Source organism: Ooceraea biroi, chromosome 9 (genome assembly GCF_003672135.1).
Source record: "Ooceraea biroi isolate clonal line C1 chromosome 9, Obir_v5.4, whole genome shotgun sequence".
NCBI lineage: Eukaryota > Metazoa > Arthropoda > Insecta > Hymenoptera > Formicidae > Ooceraea > Ooceraea biroi.
The window spans coordinates 10,966,519-10,987,993 of NC_039514.1; the positions used below are offsets into that span (position 1 = coordinate 10,966,519).

A 21,475-nucleotide genomic window follows, 5' to 3' on the forward strand; every position below is an offset into this window, starting at 1 on the left:
TTGCATGAGAAGCTATGAAGAGAGTGCTCAAACTCGAAAGAGACAGACGAACTTTCGTGATCTCTGTGATTTTACTTAATTTTCACTTAACTCGAATATCTCGATTTATCGAACCATCAAGAACCGATATGTTCTGAGAAACGCAATTTTTATGATGCATAATAAAGTAAATAATGATATATAATATTCAAAACTTTTTATTAGATCCGATTTCGAAGAATAATCGACCCACGAAACAGTCTCGAACTGTTCATATAAAAATAATGGATAATATCACTTTCGGAGAGATTACTCTCGGGCTTCATAAAAAGTCTTTGTATTGTAATTATATCTTTTCAAATATATTAATTGCATAATTGCAAGTGATTAAGCTTTCTTCTGATGAATATTTGTTACGCCAAGCGGCGAAATGGATTAATATTCGCGGTAGACGAGCGACCAGCGCGACGACGCTCGGCCAGCTGCGCGTCTCGAGCGGTTACTTCGGTACGACGTGATATTTTCCGTAGACTGATTCGCCTGCCTACCAGGTGACTCGCCATTCCTGCATTATTTATGAGAGGAAGGAAAAAAAGGAGCGAGTCGAATGGGCCAACGTGGCGGCAATATTGAATCCGGCCGCGAGAACTGCGGAGTAATCGCGTCTCCTTCGCCCGGAAGCGCTGGTCAATCTTTCGAACTGTCCCCGGAATACGTACCAGGGTCTCGTGGAAACGCATAGAAGTATGAGCGAGACACATTGCACGTTGATCTTCGGTACAGTACAATCTGCATCGAGAATTCCCCGAGGAACGCGCCGCACGGAGTGTTGCGTGCGAACGAGCGCGCGTTTCCGCGCAAGTAGATGAATGAATCATGAATATTCTTTCGCGCCGGATATAAATGCTTAATTTGTTTCGGGTTTCGAGGCTTATCGCGTTCTGAAGTATGTAGATTCAGACTACCGCTTGTAGCCGTTATTATATTAAAGACGCCGTTGACTCCTACCCTGGATTTAATCCCCGGAAACATTCCGCGTTCTGCATTTAAACGAGGTATGCGAGTGAAGCGGGGTCCGGACGTTAAGCTCCGTTTTAAACCGTACTATGTCGTCGCTCACATTGCTGTTGCTTCGGTGTAGTTGGATAAAAGGCGAGCAGCTCGGTTGCGGGCTCCGTCTTGCAGGAGGCTCCGAGTGAAAGAGGACAGTTTGAACTTCAGCATCCATTTATAATATTTCCTACTGTTCCCTTTAGCTCTTTATTTACGCTGCTTTGTCGGCGAAAATTACGTTGGGGCCGATTCAAACATGTCTTGGCGGATGAATAACGATGAATTAAATGCCAGAGCAATGCGCGCGGATTAACGTCGTCGTCGATTTAATGGATACTTTGTGCGATCGGTTTTACGACGGATCCTACGGCGCAGCAGATTCCATCCCTCAAGCCGACAATTTGCGTCGCGTTTTCAATTACGGGACACCACCATCGACGACTCGAGCACGACTAAATTGATCGGGTTTTAATCTTGGTTACAGGTATCCAGCAACGAGTACTTCAGCGTCAGTTTCGAGATGGGCGATGATGCCGCCGCGACCTTCGAGCGCGAGGAGTTTCTGCCAGCGACGAGGGGAACTTACTTGGCGTGAGTGAAGCATTACCGTACTTTTAATACTTGGCTTGTAGTCTCGCACCCCGGGACGATAAATTCCGCGCACTGTTCCTGACGAATAACAATGCCGACATTATTTATTACACCCGGATAATACCGCTTTCCGGAACCGGCCATTCGTGCGAGTATGATACCATAACTGCGCTATTTAAAACCTACATTACGTCATCATACGATATCCCGCGTCATAAGGAGGTACGAAGAATGTATTTTTAAGCTTGCGATGCCACTCTGTTACTCCATAACAGTCGATTCTTGAATGAATCGGCTTCAGAGCATTCGTCGCGACGCCTTCCTCCATTATTGTTGCCGCAAGATTAAAATTCTTTTGCGGAATACGAATAATATGAATGGAATGAATAATTCTCATTCAGAGTTTCATGATTAATGATAGTCCGTGATCCTCGCTATGAGAAAGAAGGTGGTGAGTGTCTCCTTTCCTCCTTCTGAGCGATTCATTAAACGAGAAATGTGAACGGAAGTGAGCGTTCCTCATTTTTGTGATCATGCTGGGAGGTCAATTCTTTATTTCCTGCAGCGGCGGTCCTCCTGCTTTACAAGTGTTACCAATATATATCGTCACGACATATATCAACACGGGGATGCGGCTTTGCGGACGGAAATATTGTAAAATAGATAGATGATAGGGCTATCATATAAAAGATCGCGTCGGCAAGATAAATAAATCTCAGCGTCGCACCGGAAAGTTCTCGCTGCTCGATAAAGAGGACGAATCTGATTTATTCCGATATGTCCAATCGCAAGCCATCGTCGCAAGTCTGCTTTAATCGCGCTGAGCTTTCAGAGCAAAGAGGGCCGCGATTAAAGCGGAGCTGATTTTATCGAGACCGCTCAACCGTTTGGCGCAAGAAACTTTCGACAGAGAGCAAAGTTTCCGTATTGCTTATGCACGCCCCGGCGATGCGGATCCATTCGCGGTTTTAACATTGCACAACTATTGCGCAGGCGTCGTCGCAATATTTCCCAAGTATCACTCAAGCGCGAATAATGAATTAGCGAGCGAAATGTTCCGATGAAAAATTGTTCCGCCAAGTGTGCGTTTCAAGCGCGCGTCTGAAACGGCTCCGACGTGAACTTGTGAAGAGCCGCTCATTTGAGCGGGCATTTAACGTTCCACTTCACGATCAAGCGACCGACTTGGAAGCTGTGACGAGTTTGCGAGAGCCGAATGCTTATGGAAAAACGTCGGGAATTTTTTAGGATGGTAATGAACGCGGAAATTGAATAAATCACAAAATAAGCGACAGGCAATACTAATTCATCGTTGTAGTACGCACCTCGCGCTTTTGACCAGATTACTCTTAATTGCCAAGCATTGTTAAGCGGCGAACCGAGAGTTGAACAAAGTACGCTTCGCTTTTGTCGCTCTTGCTGCCCGGCAAAAAATTCCCATCCCACAGGGATTGCGACCACGCGACGCTATTTGCATAAAAAGCATCGTTCCCCGTCAACGTGAGAGCTTTCTTGTCTCGAATCGCTCGAGATCGTTCTTGTGTCTGGCGTAATGAACTCCTCCCGCGCAGCTACATCTTGCATTGCAATTAATACGCTCGATTGTACGGGATCATAGTAAGGAAAAAATTGCCAAAGAAGTGGGCGAGAAAGGTGTCGATTACGAAAGACCTAATCCTGCCTTTTTTCGATACAGATGAAACAAAAAGAGATTCGCAGAAACAGAAAGAGGGACTCGCTAGATTCTCCCTCACACTCAGACAAATTCTTCCACTACAATTCTTATTGCAATTAATTAAAATACGCGCGGATGAAGAAGATTACTTAGGTGCATCAGAGTGCATTAGTTGATTGTCTGAGGTATAAGAAGCATCCCAGGCAACGCGTATATATACGCGAAACGTATACTCTCTCCCTGTCTCTCGCTTTTTCTCTCTTTCTCTCTTTCACATTCGGGGTGTCTCGTCAGTAGTCAAATCTCGGGAAACGTACATTAACGGCAAATATCGCCACATCATTCTCTTTGAAATGGCACATGGCCATTTAGAATGTGGAGGCGCGTCACGTATCTACTCACACACGCGCGCGCGCTTGTCCGCATCCATACTGAACCGCCGGCTGTCGCATCAGCCAATGATTTATAGCGATTTAATGCGGGCGGATATGTTCAATAAACATGACGAGCGCGAAAGGAAAATCCTGTTGGACCAACGTGTGTCGCGAATGCGGGACAAGAGAGAAATATTGGCAGATAAGGGAGAATCGAGTGAGTCTTTGTATCGCGAAGATTGAGAATTCTTCCATCATATGGAACTAAAGATCGACGAGTATTGCGTAATAATACGAACAAGCGTGTTCATCGGAAATAATTTCCAATGGTCGCCGTTTCGTCGATTAAGTCTATATCGTTATTTGTTCCTTTCCCGATGACAAGATATTCGGAAAATCAATGGTAGCATTAGCGCGAAATCTGCTTCTTTAATCCTTCAAAAATCTATAAAATTACAAAAAGATGACGTCGATGTTAATTAGTTCAATTTATTAATTTATAGTACGATAATTAATTTAAAATACACACATAATTATTAACTTAAAATATAAATACAATATGGTCTCTTTAAATTTTTGTATTTATATTTGCGCAAATATTTGTGCATTACATTTATTTGCAATATTAACGTTTAGAATTCTCTGTCACGTTATCGCGTCATCGCATTTTTCATTCGTCGACAGAAAAAGCTCTCGATTCCAAACAATATCGAGATTCTGGATGATTCAAAAAACGATATTCAACCAGGATACACAAGCGCAATCCTATACGGTTAAAACAGGAGCTGCAAAACCTACACAGCGCAAATCGAAAAAAAAATTATGTCGACTAGAATTTAACCACTATCGAACAGATTCAACTCATATAAGTACACTTTGAGCGAGCCGTTCTCGATTTCCTGATATTGCGTCATCGAATGACATCCGTCCTTTTTCTCTCTCGTTTCTACATTGCGACAACTTTTTGAATGATCGTGAATCGGTTTATTCCCGGCGCGGCTATTCCGGGATGATATTCAAAGATGACATATGACGCCTGGCCCTTTTATTTTAATATCTTGCCAATGAAATCCGTATTTCAAACAGACTCCTGACGTTCATCAATGTTGAAATGTTGAAACACTCAGCGAACTAACGGAAAAATAGGCGTGTAGGAGAATTTTGTAGTTATTATCACGAGGCGAAAATAATACTCGCCAGCACTTTCGAGACGTCGGAATGAGCTCTCGTTCTAATTTAAGTTAAATAACAAGAAGTGGACGGTGTAAAATGAGCGATGGAGGACAAGCTAATTGGGGGATTAATGAAGCGCACTGGTGAATAATTAATTTCTTATTTCTTCTCTGGCTGACGGAATTTGCCGCTGCGTAACTACGTAGCGTTTGTAGCGCTACGCCTTTAAGGAAAAACTCTTTGTCCCTTGCTCCGTTATTTCGTTAGGCGCTCCTCTTCCTGCTTTCGAAATGGGCTTCCGCCGGAACGCCGAATGATATCTAGGAAACTGGTACATATTCCACTATCAGATGGCAGCCGATAACGCGAAATTGCGCGTTTTTACCTTCGTCATTTGCGAAGTCGCGAAAAATATTTTTTTCAGATAAATCAATGCGTAAGAAATATTTATACACATAAAAGGTCTTTATACACATAAAGGGTGTCTGACATAAGGCGAAAAACCTCTCGCCCACAGGTAGATCTCGTCAAACTGAATTAAAAAGTTCTGTACCATTTTGCAAACAACCACGTAAAATTTCGAGTAATTAAGTAAAGAAAGTTCGCTAATTCAGCGGACGCGATTGGCAGCGAGAGAAGTATGAATGAATAACGTAAAAAACGGCTAGCCGCGCGCGTCTAACAAGGGAACCTTCACAACTGTCCCTCACCGATTTTGATGGGCTTTGGATATGTTGTAGAGCATCGAAAAATATTAGACCCTACATTGTTGCGCAAAGACTTCGTCGCCCTTCCGCCGAGAAAAGTGTGTAAATATATTATAAAAGTAATCAGATCAATTTGCATCTGTCGTATTCCCATTACAACCAAGTCATATTTATATAACGCCGCGACGAAGAGTGAATCGGAAATGAAATCACCCATCTGAATTTGCCGAAGGATTCTTATCGACGCTAAAACATCTAAAAACTCTTACAAATGGAACACCTCTTGCAAACTCGATGCTTTTTTCATTTAAATTATAATTGTCGACTGAAGGAACATCTGAAATTGGATTGGAAATGATCCGTCGGACGTGCTTTTCTCCTCGAAAGTTCAAGGATTAAGCAAACGCAGGCAGATTGCAGCGAGAAATGAAACTCGTGTTATGCAACGCATCTCCCAATGAGATCGTCACGAAATCGCGGCTTACAAATTGCCTCACGATGGTCATGGTGGTTTGGTAACGATTTACGTTCTTGGCAACCGAGCTTCCGGAGGAAGAGCCGCAGTCTTCAACTCTTAATTAATTTATTGGTGTATCGCTGCAGTTTGTTTTTCCTTCAACATCGCATCGAGATCGATCGCACGCCAGAAGCACGTACCTAAAAAAATTCCCGTAAACAACTTTTCCTTTGCACGAAATGCAAAGAGAGAGAAAAAAAGAGGGAGAGAGATCCGAGACTACAAAGTTTCCAAACTTTTTTTATAACACCGTGGACGAGGTCGACGTGTTTTGCGCGAGATTTAATTGCACGAGCGGCACCAGCAGAAACTATATCATACAGCCATGAAACTGTAACTTCTCGCGTGAATTATCTCGACGGTAGTTTTGCGACTACCAAGACGCTTTTATATTAAATTCGCTGCGTTATTACGTTATTACGTGTTACAGAGAGGTGCTAGGCGCAGCCTGCGAGCGTCGCGGAGTCGATCTTTCGCACGTCGAGGTCCTGGACAGTTCGTCGTCAACGTCGCTACCCTTGCTGACGACGGAGACCTTCAATCTCGGTGGTAGACATCTACGAATAACCAGTGAGTGTCCGTTTTTTATATTATTATTTGTTGCTCTTAAATAGCGATAAGTTTCTTTCGTGAATTTAATTATTGGAGAATACACGTACGATTAATTATTCTACACGTACGATGAACGTTTTCTCTTCGAAAGTTCTCGCTTTCGATCTCTCGCGATCTTTTCGCAGCAATTGTAGTATCAGAGGAGGAACAAAAGACGAATTGAATGGACATCTTTCTGACGGATGTAATTTACGCTGGTAATAATCGCGCGCGTTTACGTAGGGCTTCATAGTAGACGGACGTGATGACGGCGGACGTACGCGTACAGTTTCAAGAATGATTTACCGATCGCACGAGTCTCAAAGTAGAAAATATTGTATTAGATATACGCGTGAGTTTCAATGCTTGGTTCACCAGCAGAAGAATTCTTTATATATAAAATTCTTTAAAATTATTTAGAATATATTCCCATCCATTTGCAGTTTCTGAAGTATTGATATTAAAGTCATAAGATATAACATTATGTAATATGATGGAACGATTGTACTTTGTGTATCATAAAAGTGAAGCAAGAACCGATGGCGATGGACAATAATAATATCGGGATTTATTTGACAGTAATACGCCGCAAATTTCACACCTACGTCACACCTACGGGTATACGTACTCGGGCGGTATACTTGACCGACTTGGACTATTACAAGCAATTAATTATTAATGTTACGTCGGGGAACGTTCCGACTCATTTGCGACTGGTATATTGGCCGCAATTAATTATTCTACGCGGGGCGAAATGGACTTGCTAATTCCCGCGGCTGATTAAACTAAACGTACGAGCGCAGTTCGCACAGACTGACATGAATTGTGAATGGATCGGGTGAAAAGAAAATGTATTTTTATTGCAGAAACGTATGGACGGTTAATCATGAATCACATTACAGTTGATATGTAAGATATAACGGAATTTATAATATTTATTCAAAATTATTAATTATTAATTAATAATAATATAGATAATATGTATTATACTATTCCATTCGATAAAATTCTACAAAAAATTCTCTGAAACATTAAACTTTTCTGCGTTTTATCGTGCATATTTATATGCCGTGAATGCATAATTGATCAGCTGATTTTTAATTGATCAGCTGATCAATCAAAAACACCATGATTGGCTGAACCCCTCCTCACCAACTGAAGAAATAGAGGGGAAATGTGGATATATAAAGACTATCGCAAACCAAGGGAGCTCAGTATTAGAGTTCAGCCCTGATTATGCGGATTGCAATATTTGCGAAACAATTACGGCACAAAGCTGTCAAAAAACGCGTTATCTATCCGGAAGCTATTACTAATGACGAAAGTAATAGCCGTGAAAGCCTCACAGCCAAAATGTTACACATTTTGATTAGGGCCACACAAATCGGCTCATAATACAAAACTGATCGATTAACCGCACGGAATAGTTCAGTGCCTTTAAATTGTTAAACGACCGCACAAACCTTCTCTCGCTTATTCACGCTCCCGTCAATTAATTTAATTGTCTTCCGGCGATCCGTGGCGGTGAAAATATCTGGTGATGACAAGCGAGAATCTCAAAGAGTCTTAATGAAGACCGAGCGAGTAATTAAGCTCGCCTTGAGGTTGACCTCCGGACGAGCTATGGTAACGAAAATTCACAAAGCATTAATCGAAAAAATATCTCACTTATGTATATTTTCTCAGTACCGTACCAGATGAGTCACATAAAGATCATAAATTCGAAAGTCTATATCATGAATATTAATTAACAGTGCCCATAAATAATTATAATAATGCTGGGCAAATATTTCAACAGCACATCGCATCTGATATATTGTGCGAAAAATTCACCTCACGTTATCATGTGAGCGCGAATGATAGAACTCTGCAACGTTCAACATATATACCTGCTATGCTACTATGTATGTATTATATGTACATCTGTAACTAGCTATATATAACTATAATTCTCTATCTCTCTCTCTCCCTGTTTCTCTGTTCGAAATATTTGATCACGTTACAATTAGCCCTCTTTGAATTAACCCTAAACAAAGCAACTCAGTTGCTCCTTTATTAATCACCTCTATTAATCGTGATTCCCTTGCTAGAGCGCTCATTTTCCTCCCGAGTCGCTCGCACCAGCTCGCTTTAATCCTGTCGTAGTCACCTCTTAAAAAAAGGAAAAGGAAAAAGAGAGAGAAAAAACATTCTCACTCCATCGGAACTTTAAGCGCATTTATATCCATTCGGACATGCATGTAGGGTAAACCGCGAATCCAGAGCCGACAGTTCTTTCATCTCCCTCTTCATCCCGGTCTTCATCCCCTTGCGAATCCGGGATATTTGGGATGGCTGCGCCGAGAGAGAAGTACCACACGGAACGATAAGTTTATCAGCGTGATAAATTCATCGCGGAATTTTCACTGAGATGATGGGCATTTATCCGCGTTTCACATAATCCCACCTATAGGGAAAAAGCGAAGGACAGACGAGTGGCAAGGAGGGGGTTGGGTCAAACGTTGCTATCCCAACTCGCGAAAAATGTTCTCAGTTACTTAATGCCGCTATTTCGTTGCCATCGTGATTTCCCCGGTGTATTTGATCCTGAGAGAGGCCTGTACACACCGTGGGCGCTGAGAAGGTGAGAGAGAGAGGGTGCGCAGATTCCAGCGAGTGATTTCGAGCAAGCGGGAATCGAGTGCTCAATGAAAGCCTCTACACAGAATGGATACGAATAACGTGTACAATGGCCAGTGCTCAAATGGCATCGGACTTTCTATACACACACACAAGCGCGCGCGCTTTTCTAAGGATTAAGGGCGACGATGTTCATATTTTCAAGGGGAAATTCAGAGACGGTAATATTATTCGAAATCAGCAGACCGATGTGAACTACAAAGAACTGCAAAAAAAAACTACCGAGAAAGTCGTTTCAAACTTGACAAATTTATATTCATAAAGCTTGTCTATTGATATACATACATTAATCGCTAATTATGTTTTAATTATTACATTATGTGGTAGCTGTTGTATTATACCATATTACGCAGGAATGATCCTCTTAAAAATCTTTTCGAGATAAAAGCGCAATTTACGAGCGGAGTGATGGTGCATTGAACATATTTCAGTGCAACGAGAAGCAGTCGGAATTGAAATATGCGTGTGAATGTGAATGAGCGTAATTCCACGACGACGACGACGACGATGACGACGACGACGACGACGACAATGGCGATGCGAGACGAGCTTGTCGGAAAAATGTTCAATTTCCTCGATGTCGGGTTCGGGTAAAACGCAATCAGGATACGCTCTCTCGTGTGATCGACAGATCGCCAATAATATTCTTTACAGACTGAAAATCTCCGAGGTTCCTTTGTAACCGTGTGTCACGGGGTAAGAAAAAGAGCGCGCGAGCGCGTCGTATTACTTGCTCGAGCAAAAGGGTCGCGCGGAAGTGTCAACGCGGAATTAACGAGTCGGCAATACGATGCGGAAGTGAATGACTTCTCTCCGTCTCCGTCAGAAAAAAAGACGCGAAGAGCAAAATTGAGACATGGTGCATTTTCTTTTGTTGGAAATATCAAAATTTATCACATCGCGCTCGCAGTCGGGAAACGGAAAACGTTCTCGCAAAGAACGGATTCCTTTCCTTTGCGGAACGGGTGGATGAACAAAATCGCATCGGAATCGCAGCAATACGTGTCACTTGCGTGTTTTAGCAGAGTAGATTTTACCGTACCCGCCGAGTATTAAAAAGCTGCCGCATCGTAACAAAATTAAACCGGAACTTCCTGCAGGAACTGTCCGGCGCGCATGCAACGAAGGAACCGCGGGAATAATCGGTCGTCGATGTCAGAGCACAGATGTCCGATGCGGCGAGCGTGTTCCGGGAAGCAATATAGGGGACGATGCACAACTCCGAGTGATTAAAATTCGGAACCAACTAAATCCGTAACAAGGCCACCGCGATTGCGACGTTACGTGTAACAGACCGCAATTAAAGTCCTGTATTCCGTTACGCCTATGTGCTACGTTAGGAACATACATGTGCTCTGTGCACTCACTTTCACAATCAGTCATATTGTGCACCCTAAAATTGCTTTCTAAAATAAATTTTTGATTAGCGTTGGCAGCTAGAGAGATGATTCTATTAGAGGAAGCGAGCTCTTTGACGCGCTTTTACATTGTTACTTTTAATTCTTTCTTTTTATATTTTTATTCTCATGCGAGGGATCATAATAAAGTTCTAATATTGGCAAAAGATGGACATAAGTTATCCCTCGATAATGGCGGAGTTAATGCCAACAGAGAGCCTCATAACATATTTGATCCTTTGATCCTTTATGCGCGATTAAAGCGCAAATAACGAAGTGGCGAATGAGATGGCATATCAGCCACGGGCAAGCACACAATATGCAAAATTAGGGCGCGACGATTTAAAAAGTCCTCTTAATTTTTTCATGCGCTGCAGGAATGTACACGCACCAATAACAAAAGCGCAATCCTCGCAATACAACCGCGCGCTTTATGAGCGCTCGGCTTAAATATAATCAGCGCAAGCAATTTTACTCCAAATGCGTGTCGAAAATAACATTTACAAAACCAACAGAAAGTATTGTGCAGTATTGCGCATTTCGCGATTGCATCGTAACGCGATGCGTCGCAGATCGATTCTGTTGATGGTTTAAAAAATACATATATACGTATATACATATATACATTATATACATATATACATTATATACATATATTAAGTGTATGTAAAAGTTTTAATAATTTTTTGCACGTCTTTGTTTTAGGTGTATAATATATGCAATACAATTCAGTCATCAAAATATTTGTCCTCGTGTTTTACTATTTTCTGCCGTCTCTCGATTTCGAATTCCTTTGCGAAAAAAGTTTTTTCATATTTTAGTCACATCTCGAAAGTATTATCCAGTTAAAAAGTACTGCATCGATTGGAATAAGTGGAAATCCGAAGGCGCCAAGTTGGGTGAAAACACCGCGTGCGGGAAAACTTTTCAGCCCTTGGGCTAAAATAAAGTCTAAAATGGTTTGCTGAATATGAAAAGCATATAGCTTTTCATTGTTTGTCGTCGCGTTTACTGTTGTTTTTCGAAATTATATTATCGTTAAATCATGACATTTTACAAACTTCAATGCTCTTCAAAAACATAAAAGAGAGAATTTATTTGAAATTTAAATAATAATACTTTCAGCGCAGAGCGCTGAAAAGGAGATTAAAATTTTTGCATATACTTAATATCGCGCATCAATTCACAAAACTAATACCCTGCTCATCAAATTGATCGAAACTATTGTCAGAAATAGAAATTACTTTTATCTACGAATCAGCAGAAAGTAATTATAGTTAGTAGTCTGCCTGAAAATGTCACGGGTACATTATACTTGCAATTCTCGCTTTCTCATTTTAGTTAAGGACGAAAAATCGAATTCTCGAACGCCGTGTCAAAGAGGAAATCAGAACGTTTCATTACGGAAAACCAGTGGGGTAAGTAGCTCACTTCCGCTCAAGTAATACCACCCGCAATTGAATCACGTGGCAGAGCATATATTGTAAGCGCAAAAAGACGAAGAACCATCCAGCTGGCTTCCCAGCTGACTGGTAAATAGAATCTAAATAGACGAACCCGACTTTCCCGAGTTCCATAGAAGGAGCTCTTCAATATTGCGAAGAATTTCAGATTTTGTCGCGAATGTCGTATCCGCACGGGAGACGTTGTATGCATTTTGCGGCACTTTACAGAGACATGTCGTCCATCAAATGGTTGCGGCTTTTTTTCCTGAGCCGAGACTTTCTTTTGGCAATGTTCTCCCGCGCGATACGAAGATGAAGAAGCGGTTTCACATTCGCGGACAATAATGATGCGCGTGGCTTAACTCTTGACGCTGATACAGCGGTGACAATACGGCTGATCTGACAAAGACAAATCGCAAAACGATTTGTTGAGCGTAAATAAAGTCGCCGTCGAACGGGACATACAATAGAACATGCGATTTTAACGACATTGATTCCGGGAACAAGACTTTCCTCTCTGAAAAATTTCCCGGAGAGCTAAGAATTTTCTTGAAAATATCTCTTGTAGAACGCGACACGACTGGGAGAAATATAATGTAATTCAATTCTAATCGCAATTTAAATGCACAATTATTCATACCATCCACGTTACACTTGGGATTAGAGAAGTAACCACGATTGGGCAGTTTGTCTTTTTATTTAATATTGATGTCCAATTCGTTTATGAATTTTTTTATGAACACGTTCCTCGAATGTACTAGGCTCGTGTCTGGTCGATATTGTTCCGGCATTGCAACTACGTTCCTAGTGTCTTGGGCAACCATTGTCTCTGCCAAGCGCCTCGCTATTGTCCGAGCAACAATTACGCCAGAGCGTTCCAAGTTGATTCGCGCAACGCGACGCAATTGCGTCTCGTCTGCGCCGGATGCGTTCCGGATGAATCCACTTGGTCAGCAATGTCTTCGCTTGCGTTGGCGTCAATTCAACGTAGCTCGACTCAAACGCAAACGGAGCTGACGAGTATCAATCGCGACAAGTACTGAAGCAGCACATCAGTGATAGAAGCGCGCATTTGGTCAGACACAGCCGCGAGTGTTCATCCCTCGACATGCGTTCCTCCACGCAACACATGCTCGAATTCATTATCGCTGTTAATTGCAATTTTATATTAATATATATTGCAATGTATATTGCAATATATGTTAATTGCAATATACAATATATTAGGTTATTAACTAAATAATTCGAGTTGCGCTTAGATGGTGATACAACTCAATGTAATAGCAATGTTTTGGAGAATTTCGTTTTTTTTTCTAAAGATTGCCTATCCTGCTAGAAAATTAATATACGACGAGCTGTGTTGTGTTGTCAAAAGTATGTATTTCGTTAGATTAATCGGCATCTAAATGTGACCCGGATTACTTAGTCAATGACCTAATAATTATGAATATTCGAGCAATCGATCAAAACATTTTAATTGAGTTACAGTGTAAAGTAAGTTTTTAAAAAATCTAGAACATTTCATAGAATTTCTTCTTTAATGAGCAAAAGTAAAAATAAGGACTAAAAGAACGCATAAAATAACGCTATATGTACATTTTTGATCTCACGCGTAGTTGGTTAATTTTGTTGGAAGTTTATTTGCATTCTGAAATTTGTTTGAGTTTTTCCGAGCGGTATAGGCAGGCCGACGTCAATTGTTGCTGCTCGCACGTAATTCACGCGAAGGCCGCTGCGCTTTACAGGCCGTCATTGTATTTTCGGCGTGACGGCGCATTAAAGACACGGTAGACTGCAATAAAGATCAGCTATCTCGCCGTTATTACGGTACGCCCTATAGATGGAAATCTGCCCGCGTTTCGCGTCACGTGAAACGAGCAGGCGAAGCGTCGATTACGCTACATTAACACGTACACATCGTCGTGCCACATTTACGCCGGGGAGAGACACTTTTATCGCCGCGCGTGAATCCACCGGTTTGCAATGACAAGTCTCGCATCATCCTGTTATCTCGAAACGTCGTATCGCGAGGACCTTGGCTCTCGTAAAAATTAATCTACCATCGCGAGTTTGCGATCGAGCGAGAAACGCGAGAAGTTTTCGAGTTTTTTTTCGAGTCACCTCAGAAGTGAACGTTCGTTTTATTGAAATGTAATCGAAATTGAGTTGCACGTTCGAAAGATATAGAAATAAAGAGAGGTAGAAATAGCAATTTAATGTTTCTCTTTGTCGTCATCAAGAGTAGGAAAATTTAATATCTTTAAATGAAATAAGATCTTTGATTGAAATAATAATCAATAATAATAATAAATTGAAATTAAGATAACAACTTCTCCTGCAAAGTTTATAGGATTGAAGAGAATAAATGGATTAATGAATAAATGGACACAGCGATTTGCACAAAATCGATTAGCACGTCGCGTCGCAAGATAACGCACGTGAGGCAGAAATTTCGTAATTCTACGCGGAGTAATGTACGATGTAACGATGTAACGTGTGTAATGCATGCAAGCGTAACGAGAACGATTTGTCGCGCACTCGCGGCGGTGACGGTGCACGGTGGCGGAGAATAACGTTAATAAAATGCTGAGAAAGGTTCTTAGCGGGTCGGGTGGCAGTGTTGAGCGCGCGATACATTATTCATGGCGGTACCAACACATCACACACTCGATAGCGGATTACAGAGCGCGATAACTCAACGAGCAATTTCGAGAATGTTGCCTGCGCTCCCTGAGGAGTTCTCAAGTTGATGTACGACCGCGGCATAATCGCTTGACAAAGCGAGCAAGTTTCCGCTGGAGATCTTAATAATTTGTCTGACAATCGTAATAATTCGTCCCGATAATTCCGAGCGAGACACGGTGTTCTCGTTCCTTTGCGACGAGATAAAACACTCCACAAAAAATGTCGAGAAAATCCGGTGAAAATACCGTAAGTCTGAAAGATTTTTCCATATAAGTAATAAATAAAAGTAAAAATTTTTCAGACGTACTGCACGTGTTCTATATACAACGGAGATGTGTTTCCGCCGTTCCATTTCTCCTTGTGTCGCCTTTCCAATCAAAATTCTTCGCTAATCGGGGATTCTCGTCGACAGAATTATCGTAGTCGTAGTAGCGGCCGATTCTTCAGCGCTTCCACCGAGGATACGAACATCGAGTCGGAAGTAAGTGTCTTCTCCACCCTCGCTTCCGGTCGGAGTTCCGCTGGAGCGGCCGGACTCAAGGCCAGCAAGCAGCGCTGGAGCGGGTTCTTCACCAACAGCAAGGGTATCAAGATGGACCTTTTAACTGCTCAACTGGATGAGTACAACAAGCACGGCGTGCCGAAACTCGACATTCAGTTGTATGGCGATTTGGCGATTAGCGACGAAGGTACGTCTTCTTCCTTCTTCCCCGTTTCTCCATCAAATCCCACAGAATCGAGTAGGAACTTCAAAATCTTGCGAAGTCTCCGTAACTCCGTGTGTTGCTTTGCAAACGGAATCAAGCAAGTTTGAATGTCTTTAGCGACCGCCTTTGAAGAGAGTCCACGTTGCTTCCTCTGTCATCATTCCTCGGGGAAACGTTATCAACATGAACACGCGTTTGCCGGAACGTGCAAAATTATTCTAATTCTAAAGTATATCATGCTGTTGATGACGTCGCAAATGGAATTGCTGAATCACACTGAGAGCGCAGTTTCCCTTGCGAAGCTATCTCACAGTATATACTGCCTCTTGCGTGCAAAAGAGACATCAATTACCAAATTGAATTGATTACGCGTCTGCGAGTACACCGTGCTGTTTGTTCGCAGTAAATTGCGATGTAAGTATCGTCGCGATACTGTTTCAGCGCTGTACCACTTGGAGAACGACTGGCACGACATCGTCGAGAATTCTGACCTGCTCTCAGAGAAACAGCAGCAACAGCAGACCGCTCTCTGGGAGCTGGCCCAGACTGAAGTGGCCTACATTAAGACGTTAAAGGTCGTAACCGATGTAAGTAAATTCGTCGATGCGCTTCCCGTGTCCTCACGAGCTTACCTTACAAGCACAGGTCGATCGATCAGTTTCAAACTAATCAAGCTGATGAGATTGATAGGTATCTACCACCGAACCGAGAAGCAACCGCGAGAGCTCGTCGCGCGGAAACGCAAACTGATTGAATTGAGATTAGGATCTCTCCGGAAGCGATAATCTAAGGGTTGTCTTTTGTTCTTCCGCAGCTCTTCATGGCGTGCCTGTGCAACCTGCAGGCCTCGAATATCCTGAACGAGGTCGACAGGCTGAAACTCTTCAGTAATATACCCGATATCTACGCCGCTAATCGCTACTTCTGGACCGAGTATCTCCTCGCGATGGTGAATGCGTCGAGGTCGAGCGGGCTGCCGCTCGATCCCGGTCACCTTCTGCATGGCTTCGAAACTTTTGAGCAGACGTTCGCGCCTTACACGAGATACTGCGCAGAGCAGAGCAGGTGTCAGCAATATTGCCGGGATCGACTGAATGATAACCAGCTTTTCACGGCGTATCTCGTGGTACGTACACGCCATTGATCGCCTTCGCTCCATTTTGTACGAGCGCGTACACATCACAGATACACGAGTATTTAATATAAGAAAGTATACAGGGTGAGGCACCTAAAACAGGCCACCTGAATATCTCGGCTGTTATTGATGATAGAAAAAAATGTGTCAGACCAAACTTGTATGGTTTCGAGGGACACATAATTTGTTCTAAATAGTTTTTTATTAGGTGGACGCGTAGAGGTCATATGAAGATCAACTTCGTTTTTTAAATGGTATGATATGTTTTTTTACGTACCATCTAGTAGAGCGTTTGAAGATGCGCACATTGATCTACGGGTCAAAATCATTCAAGGTCACTGAAGGTCAACTGCAAGGGAAAATAATTTACTTTATATTGCCTAAAGTTCTCTGCTATTGAAAATACCGTAAACTCAGAAATGAAAAAGTTCTAGCACTTAGAAATTTTAGTCTTCAGTGACCTTGAATGATTTTGACCCGTAGATCAATGTGCGCATTTTCAAACGCTCTACTAGATGGTACGTAAAAAAACATCATACCATTTAAAAAAACGAAGTTGATCTTCATATGATCTCTTCGCGTCCACCTAATAAAAAACCATTTAGAACAAATTATGTGTCCCTCGAAATCATGCAAGTTTGGTCTGACACATTTTTTTCTATCACCAATAACAGCCGAGATATTCAGGTGGCCTGTTTTAGGTGCCTCACCCTGTATATAAAAATGTATAAATGTATATATAAAAAGTTTTTGGATATTTAAATTGTATTTCGTTGGACATAATTTTAAATTTAGACACAAAAATTTGTTGAAAAGTTTAGGACACAGATGGATAAAGTGTAAGTTTGATTTACGTGCTAGTTTAATATTTAATTTAATATAATAATAAATAAATAAATTTAATATTTCAATTTGATCTAATATTTGATTTTATTGAATTTAATTCAATCGATCGCCGTGTTGCAGTGGTGCGAAACGCAGAAGGAGTGCAACCGACTGAAACTTCTGGACATACTCGTGAAGCCGATGCAAAGATTGACCAAGTATTCGCTCCTTCTCAAAGCCGTTTACAAGAACACCGAGAACGAGGATCAGCGCGTGGAATTGACCCACATGGTACACGCGAGTTTTATTTATTCTCCGCATTTCATCGTTACACCAAGTGAGGAATCGAAAAACCAAGAAGGAAGAGGGTTTACTTTAGATGCAACTTCGTAGCTAAATTGCAAATGCAAACTACGTATTTATCATTCTTGCTACAGATCCTTCGCGTAAAAGTGGTTTCACCTTATTGCTGTAACGATGCACCCCCTGCATCGTGAATTCCCGGCCGGACAACCGCCGGATGCCGCCCGCCGAACACCAACCGGTGAGACAAACACCGAGGTCGGCCCGACACCACCACCTGCGCCCTATTATTAACAACAATTATGCGGCGCCTAGCGCCTGATCTTCGCCCGCCTGGTGTTCGGCGGTTGTCCGGCCGGGAATTCACGGTGCAGGGGGTGCATCGTTACATTGCATTTGAAGGAAAGCTTGAAGAGAAAAAGACAAAAGCAACAGCGGCGGTTCTGAAAGCTTTGCTTTTGTTCAGATCAAATCCGTGGATGATTTCGTGGCGTCCGTAAATGCGGCCCTGAGAAGAAACGAGGAGGCCGCTCGACTGGAAAATGCAGCCGCGCGTTTAGAGAGTTACGACGTCGTGGAGTGCAAAGGATTCGACGAGGAAGTGGAAAAGCTGATAAAGTTGTACAGCAACCTCGATATTACCACGGCGCCAATACCCGGCTGCCCGAAGGACACCCCGAGAACCTTACTTCGAGAGGGAGATTTGAAGCTAAGAGACGCCGCTACCAATAAAGTGAGTATACCTACACATTATTGTCGAGGAATGAGAGAAATTGTCGAAAATAATTGTGATTTATTTATTTATTTTACGAAACAGTTTCAGCAGATTTAATTTAATCTGGATTTGGTTAATTGTATCATTTTTATCAGAAATTAACAATACACCGTGAATGAGAATTGCTCACAGGAAATTAGATAATTCGTGGATTGCCTCTTTCAGATGGAAGTGCACGTGCTGCTACTGACAGACATGCTCTTAATCTGTAAGCCCTCGACGAAAAAAATGCTGAAGATCATCAGGCAACCGTATACCGTCGACCGCATACGAATACACGAGGTCAAAGAACCGTCCAGTATGGGATTGGTTTACCTTAATGAGTACGGGATAGTTTCGACCGTTTTAATCCTCAGTGCCGGTGACCCGAAATTAGCTAAGGTAACTCAATGAACGGCCGCCACGATGAAATTGGTATGAGATGTTGATTCGCTGTTAAACTTCGAGTTAAACCCTGTTTCGTAACTTTCTTTTTGCCAATAATCGCTTTCATCAATATCGCTTAATTAAGAGTTTAATCTGCTTTCCGTTTAACTGCCCTGTCTTTCTAAATCATAATGCACATTTTTTATTAAAAAAAAAAAGAAAAGAAAAATTATATTATATAAAAATATTTTTTATAATTAATTTAACAAAAAGATAGACTCTGTTGAATTGAAGTCGATCAACTTCTCGATATCGGTAAGACCGTTGGTAAATTTTCACGTTCGTCTTTTCACGTTGCAACGGAAGCTGCTTTGAGCTAACAGAATCGTACGCTTTTCCAGTCCTGGATGGAATCGTTAAAAACGGCGCAGCAGCAATTTGCATTGATGAAAGTGTCGCCACTTGGTGAACCCGCGATGAATCTGGTAACTGTCAGCAGACAACCGAGCGCATACCTGGGCGACGCTGATTTCGAGACGGAGGAGTCTGAGGGTATCCCGAGAACTCCGCGTGGCAGCAGCAGAGCTTCGCACGTTAGCAGTCTCGCTCACAGTCACAGGTGCGGAATCTTGTACGGAGCTTCTGAAAGCATCAGAATCATCTTGTACAACCAAGATACATCGTCTCCATCTTTTCCAGCGGTAGCATGGAGATGGAGGGCGCGTCACCGGGAAGCAGCAACTTCCTGCCGAGTTACAGTCAGAGCAGGAACGTGAGCGTGGACACGAACGATCAGCCGCGAGCATCGAGCTCGCTGTCGTCGGAGGAGGGCGGCGAATCTGCTTCCGGTCACAATCTCAGGGCGCTGCAGATAAGGTGAGCGCAACGACCGAGTTCTCGGTTGTCCTTCGCGAGCGAAGTTTGATGATCGAATCCCGGGTATGCCGATGATACATCCCGTTTAAAACTTGCTGACTTGCTGACTCCACGCCCACCCCAACAGGCGCGCGTTACTGAACAAATCGCCGACGCCGAATACGCTGAGCGTCCAGGTGCCGGCGTACTCGAGCCTCGGTCAATCGCTACCGAATCTGACGCTGGCCACCTCGCCGCAGACCTCCACCGTGTCCCCGACGCCACCCAACTCACTGTTGATCGTGCCACAGATCACGAAGAGCAAGGACACCCTGCTCTCACCAGGACACCGAGGTAGCAATTACCGACGCGCATCTCTCTGCCTACATGTCTCGCACCCTCCCCCGGGGCTCCCGATAAAAATCGCACCGCGACGACACGTAGTCACGCACTAGTGCATGCTAATTAGCGACATGTAGTATGTAAATAATTCCCAAGATTACAGATCAGATCATACAGAGCTTGCTTCTCCATTTCCGAAACCATTTTAATGTCATTTGCTTACTAGAACTAGCGGAATTGTCCAGGATGCGGACACACGAGAGAAAGAGAGAGAGAGAGAGTAACATGACATCAAGGTGTAATGTGCCTCTGCAGAGCTTAGATATATGTAGATTCTATCAGAAACGTAAAACGTTGGCAAATCACTTGACAGACCGCTGTACATACAGTTATCATCTTCTAAAGCTATAAATAGCGAGTTCATGAAAACAACTTTCCTCTTATTTCCTGGAGAAGAGAAAGCACGAGGACAGCTCTTTTAATGAATTTCATACAATACCTGGATCCGTCTCCTGATTGTTCGTATAGAAAGACGCGACATCGTGTCGACGAGTATAGTAGATAAATTTATTGCTACCTCAGATACACCAAGAAGCAGGGCATATCGACGAGTAGTAACATATGAATGGTGTGTCACCAGGTATATCCTACCCACCACCGTCGCCGCCGAGGGGTGCTCTCAGACGAGCGTTCGCGATACCGCAATCTCGGAATCCGCCCTTGATCAAGACACGGCACGTAAACGCGTCCCTCACGCAAACGGTGCAGACGTCCATGGGCTTTGACACCGAGATTTTTGAGGACAGACGGAGAAGGCTGGAACCTTCGCAGAGAATGTCGTCGACGAGCAGTATCTTCGAAGAGAAAGTATGAATTTACAAAATCAGAAATCTCGGTCATGATTAATGAGTTTTTAAATTTCTGCCGGAGGATTCGACAGTGAAACACGATGCTCAGTATCAAATTCTTATCACGAATCTTGAATTAGACGTATTCTAAGTGTTCGTCGCTAACGGATCCTTTTTGCAGAAATGACTCGCGAACTGACCTGCAAGAAGAACTTCCCAAACATTTAAATTGATATGGACTACACCGTCAATGTGGATTTACGTGTCAATGTGGATGTACGTGTCAATGTGGATGTGTAACGCCCAACGAACGGAGTATTACTTCTGGTCTGTTAGTGCTGCACACACAGCACGCACAGCAAGTTTGAGGAGCATTCGATCTTCGAGGGGTAATTGTTCGCGCTACCTGGAAACCTACCAAAATGAGCGAAACAATTTTACAAATCGGTAAGG

The 21,475-nt window shown here is 42.8% G+C and overlaps 1 protein-coding gene across 5 annotated transcripts in view; it reads left to right on the forward strand.

The window, feature by feature from the left end:
- The window catches only part of LOC105281622 (pleckstrin homology domain-containing family G member 5), a 116,862-nt gene that overhangs the window by 94,232 nt on the left and 1,155 nt on the right, over window positions 1–21,475 (forward strand). For 3 of the 5 annotated variants that reach the window (XM_026972511.1, XM_011342961.3, XM_026972512.1), the window contains 14 exons: window positions 1,517–1,623; window positions 6,500–6,639; window positions 12,078–12,154; window positions 15,279–15,555; window positions 16,015–16,160; window positions 16,388–16,699; window positions 17,675–17,824; window positions 18,303–18,569; window positions 18,777–18,992; window positions 19,379–19,596; window positions 19,677–19,853; window positions 19,981–20,189; window positions 20,815–21,041; window positions 21,204–21,469. In XM_026972511.1, the coding sequence (XP_026828312.1) occupies window positions 1,517–1,623; window positions 6,500–6,639; window positions 12,078–12,154; window positions 15,279–15,555; window positions 16,015–16,160; window positions 16,388–16,699; window positions 17,675–17,824; window positions 18,303–18,569; window positions 18,777–18,992; window positions 19,379–19,596; window positions 19,677–19,853; window positions 19,981–20,189; window positions 20,815–21,041; window positions 21,204–21,209 (2,529 nt within the window). In that variant the 3' untranslated portion in view covers window positions 21,210–21,469. The remainder of the gene's footprint in view (window positions 1–1,516; window positions 1,624–6,499; window positions 6,640–12,077; window positions 12,155–15,278; window positions 15,556–16,014; window positions 16,161–16,387; window positions 16,700–17,674; window positions 17,825–18,302; window positions 18,570–18,776; window positions 18,993–19,378; window positions 19,597–19,676; window positions 19,854–19,980; window positions 20,190–20,814; window positions 21,042–21,203; window positions 21,470–21,475) is intronic. The other 2 variants (XM_011342962.2, XM_011342963.3) reach the window with 2 other exon arrangements.